Genomic DNA, 5,360 nt, shown 5'->3' with positions numbered 1-5,360 from the left:
TGTCTTTTCTTGCTTTTTTGCTTGCTTGGTTTTGGTTTGATTGTCTATAGATTTTTTTACCGTCGATTATTAGAATGGCAATACCGTGTAGACATAGAAAACTAAAGACCCAGTCATACATTGCCAGATTTCATGTAAAAAGCTAAAGTATGTGTTTTGTCACTATCGCACTTTCCAAAAATTGGCTATGACAGAACGGATAGCGACAAAATGCTTATTTTTGTTTTGTAACTTGTGAGGTTACTTTTTCAGATATTTCCGAGAACAAATAATTTCTAGCAACTAGCAACACTGTCCATAGTTTCACGCAAGCCAAGCCTGGAAGCTTGGGACCCACCTGTCAACATTCTGTCAAGTCAAGAATGAAATTGAATAAATAGTTTCATTCAAGCATTTACATTGTATTCGAGTGTTTTTGAATTGTTTTCTATGAAATCATTGGCAGATACCTAGTGAAAATTGCAAAAGACTTAATAATCTAAGTGTATAGCTACAACCGAGCTCTTTAACGAATTCATTATCGTAGAGAAATGATGAAATTAGTTGATCAAGTTGTTCGCAGCTTTAAGGTTGCCAAGGTATTTCGGGAAAACACCGACAAAATAAACAGCATAGATTTTTCACCCAGTGGCGACACATTGATTTCGTGTAGTGAAGATGATCAAATTGTTATATACGATTGTGACAAAGGAACTCAAATCATAACTGTTAACAGTAAAAAGTATGGAGTAGACTTAATACATTTTACGCATGCTAAAAATACGGCTATTCACAGTTCTACCAAAGTGGACGACACAATACGGTATTTGTCACTACATGACAACAAATATATCAGATATTTTCCAGGACATACAAAAAAAGTTGTAACGCTTTGTCTTTCACCTGTAGTGGACACATTTTTGTCTGGATCACTGGATAAAACACTACGTTTATGGGACCTTCGTTCACCTAATTGTCAAGGGCTTATGCATTTATCTGGAAGACCAGTAGCTGCTTATGATCCTGAAGGTCTTATATTTGCTGCGGGTGTCAATTCTGAAAGTATCAAACTTTATGATTTGAGATCATTTGACAAAGGCCCATTTGTAACATTCAAATTGAATCAAGAAAAAGAATGTGACTGGACTGGTTTGAAATTTTCTCGAGATGGTAAAACCATGCTAATAAGTACAAATGGATCCATTATTCGTTTAGTCGATGCATATCATGGAACCCCACTACAGACATTTACTGGTCATTTGAATAACAAAGGAATACCAATAGAAGCCTCATTTAGTCCAGATTCACAATATATATTCAGTGGTTCTACTGATGGAAGAGTACATGTTTGGAATGCTGATACAGGTTACAAAGTTTGTGTATTAAATGGAGATCACCCAGCTCCTATACAGTGTGTTCAATTCAATCCTAAATACATGATGTTGGCTTCTGCATGCACTAACATGGCATTCTGGTTGCCCACTATAGATGATGTCTAATATTTTTAGTGGTTAAGGAGCTATGTAAGGATTTTGTTAAGTGATTCATATAATATGAGATGTACATAATAAAGTGTTGTAATCTGTATTTTATAGAATATCTGTCATGACTATTTTACTCCAATTTACCTTATAAAAATTAATGGGTAGCAGTATGTTTATTATGTACATTGTACCTATATGACATGTAAATTTACAAAGACGGTAGGACAAGTAGGATTATTGATAAATGAAATAACAATAAGTCAAATAAAACTAATACTAGTTGTTCACTGTGAATTTATAGTGAACACAATAAATATTTACAAAATAATGAATATTTCAAAACAACTGAACCAATTTTGTGCCACAAAAACTTAAAAATTATATTGGCATATCCTACATACCTTTTAAATTTCATTAAAATGTGACCAACAGTTCAAAAGTTATCGTGTTACAAACATACATATAAAAATGTATTTTTGTCCCAAGTACAATGATAGACCTCGCTCGCTTCGCTCACTCTGTCAATTAAATCATAGATATGATAGGTTGAGCACAACTTAATTTTATATAAATTTGCAAAACTCAAATCAAATTCAGATGTATCCTATCCTATATTTCAGTAACTGAATAATAACAGGCTGCTAGCCCTTTGCATTTGGGAAGAATCACTAATTTATAATACTGTCCCTTGATTTACAATACTTTTACAATTTGTGCTTGATAGAGGAGAAGCAGCTGGCTCATTCATGTTCTTCTCCCATGAAAGTGGAAGAATAAAAAGAATTAAAAATAAAAGAGATAACAATAGTGTCCTGACTCCCATACTTACAACAGTCATAATATTTTAAAAAATATACCTAATATGTAGGCATCCTAAAGATTAGATCAGACCTTATTTATCTAAGTATTAAATACTTTTAATTATAAAAAAAATACATAAGTACCTACTTTATATTGGGTAATTTCTTTTTCAGAAAATTTTAATTAATTTTATCCCCAAAATGCGAAAAAAGTTTACCTCTTCATCATTTTCTACTGGACAGATTGTTATGAAATTTGATACACGGGTAGAAAATAACCTGGAATAACACATAGGGTACTTTTTATCCCGAAATTACCACGGGAGCGAAGCCACGTGGCGCAGGAGCAATATATGTTCAATGATTAAAAATTTAAAATATGTTAATATTATTCATAATCATTAAAAATATATCGGGACCATACGAGCACATGGGCATGGCACAAGTAGAATTTTATTTGTCTTATAACTTACAAGCGTTTTAAGACGTTTTTGACGACCTCGGTGGCGCAGTGGTAAAGTACTTGCCTCTAAACCGAGAGGTCTCGGGTTCGATCCCCGGTCGGGTCATGATAGAAAATGATATTTTTCTAATTGACCCAGGTCTTGAATGTTTATCTATATATGTATTTGTTATAAAATATAGTATCGTTGCGTTATATCACAAGTCTCGAACTTACTTTGGGGCTAGCTCAGTCTTTGTCATTTTTCATAATATTATTTATTTATTTTAAGTTTCCTGTAATGTGTTTGAAATGGTATACAACATGGGTAATTAGGTAAGTACTTGCAAGTATGTAAAAACAAAAGGATATACAATGAATTATAAAATACTAATCATCACCTACAAACAAACAAACAATGTGGCTTCCCTATTTTTATGCATAGGTACAATTTTTACCCAACAAGCTAATGTAAACATGTGGTAGAAAGTTACCACTGTGGTAGAAAGTATCAGTTTATGAGCACAGTTGACCAAATAATGCAGAATATAACCTAAAATAGTGTTATTATTTTCAGTATAATCCACCAAATCCTTCCTTATTCCTTTAAACTTGCACCACGATTGCGTAGAAGGTATTTTTGGTCGTAAATCTGCAACAGTATTGAAAATTGGCGCTTTTTGCCTCCATTGGCAATGTTTGTGTACCAGTAGCGCCATCTGCGCTAAGCTTTGCGTTATATATGCCCTATTAATAGGTACTCACCATGGAATTAGTAGGTAGGTACTCAAGTACGTACTAAATCCATGGCACTCACTTATTATATCCATGGTTACCACTTACTACAATACAGGTTTTTTTTTGTTTATAATCCCTCGTTTCACTGAGGAGGCAAACGGTACTAGCCCATACAGCCAAGTCTTTTGTAAAAAAAAGTGGCTATAGTCCACTAAAGAATATAAAGACAGCGTAAGCCACATCTGTATTGGATATAAAATTGTTAAGGCTAATACACATATAAAGGTACATATAAAGGTTTAAGCATGCAGGGTTGGATAAGAGTTCCTGAAGCGAGCGCGGGACGTTTTGTTCAACTGTATCAGGAGTGTATTTGTGAAGAAATTCAGATACCAATTGTATTCAGAAAAGGAATTTGTAGGTGTGGCTACCACAACATTACCATACCGAACCGTTACCTTCACCATATAACCAAAACCGAGGATTTACCAAGAAAAAACACACACAAGCACAAGAAACAGAGAAAGTACGCAGCTCTGAAAAGAACGCGCACTTCACATCACAGGCAAGACCCAGTCTTCAGTTCGCCAAGAAACATGCACTTAGTTCTGATAAGAACTACAACGCATCATCTTCATGCACCGTCGCGATGTATCGCCGCGCTCACCACCGTCGTCGAGTGAAGTACACGCAGACGTCCGTTCGCCTCGCCGTTCGCCATGGAAAGAAAGAGCCACGCCACTGCGGGACCTATTTATAGATACCGCGAAATCGCCGCGCGCCGCATCGGCCCGACTGTGCGACAAGGAGAGCATGCATTGGACAAGGAGAGCGAAGAATAATTCCGATTTTTTGATTGGTTAATACGCTTTCTCTTTGTAAATATTTTTGTATATATACAGCTACAATTGTGCAATAAAGTCATTCGATTCGATTCCTACCTTCTGATCGAGTATTTATTTCGCTCTAGAACCACGTCCCCAAATAGGTAAAGAGTATGAATTGTATTTTTTTTAACTTTCTTCCAAATTTCACTCATAGAAGTTAATCGATTTAAAGAAGAACAATATTGATACCAGCTGATTTGCCTTTTCTTAATTTTCTGTAGAGGGACAAGATTTACCTAAACAAAATATAAGCTTTAACATCATCTACTGCTGTAATGTAATTCCACCATGGCAAAGATGTTCACTGTTGTTAGGTAAGACAAAATGTTTAAGTTTAGGAGCTAAATTTTCGACAGAACTAGAAATTATAGAGCAAAAACGATTATAAGAATCAATGAGGTCCATGTGATTAATATTGAAATTAGACAGCGATAAATTGATCTGTGTTTCATAAGTCTTCCAATCAACCAATTTTAAGTTAACATGTCTCAGTAAATTTGAAGAGTTATGAAGCATGTTAGTATTGGATCTCAGATACAACTTAGTAAAATTAGGTAAATGATAACTTCCAAGTGTATTGTCACAAACCTGCCATTCACACTGTATTGCTAGACATGATGATACTATGGTGAGATCAAGATCAGCAAAATTCGAACCAATTATAGCAGGCACATTGTTGTTTAATAAAACTAAATTATTTTTATCATTAATATCTAAAATTTCCCTACCACGAGCATCACTAGAATGACAACCCTAAAATAAAAGGTTTGGATAAAGAAGAAATTTTACAGAATCTATGTGTGCTGATACTAGGACAAGAAACACTATGGTGACTGATTTATTATTAAATTGTCGAGAAATTGCCACGGTTTGTATTGAGTTACATATAGTCTGGTAAAGATGCACAGGATGCAATCGTGATTGCCACAGTTCGTGTGGGTTGAAGAAGAAAAGAGTTGCCGTCCTTTATCCTACGCAAAATTCTACGAACACATATGATTTTTTTATTGTGGTAGACAGTAGATTCATA

General features: G+C 34.6%; 1 protein-coding gene across 1 annotated transcript; it reads left to right on the top strand.

Annotated features, from left to right (window-relative positions):
* Positions 1–314: 314 nt before the first annotated feature.
* On the top strand, positions 315–1,576 carry Wdr82 (WD repeat domain 82). The gene has a single exon (XM_053748893.2). The coding sequence runs from the start codon at positions 531–533 to the stop codon at positions 1,476–1,478; it is 948 nt and encodes a 315-aa protein (XP_053604868.1). The 5' UTR covers positions 315–530; the 3' UTR covers positions 1,479–1,576.
* The last annotated feature ends 3,784 nt before the right edge of the window (positions 1,577–5,360 follow it).

Source organism: Plodia interpunctella, chromosome 1, assembly GCF_027563975.2.
Source record: "Plodia interpunctella isolate USDA-ARS_2022_Savannah chromosome 1, ilPloInte3.2, whole genome shotgun sequence".
Classification (NCBI taxonomy): Eukaryota; Metazoa; Arthropoda; class Insecta; order Lepidoptera; family Pyralidae; genus Plodia; species Plodia interpunctella.
Note: the sequence above shows the minus strand (reverse complement) of the source record. Positions and strands in the feature narration are given on the sequence as shown.

Excerpts from the sequence above, each read along its gene's own strand:
- Wdr82 (XM_053748893.2), top strand. The coding sequence starts at position 531 with ATGATGAAATTAGTTGATCAAGTTGTTCGCAGCTTTAAGGTTGCCAAG.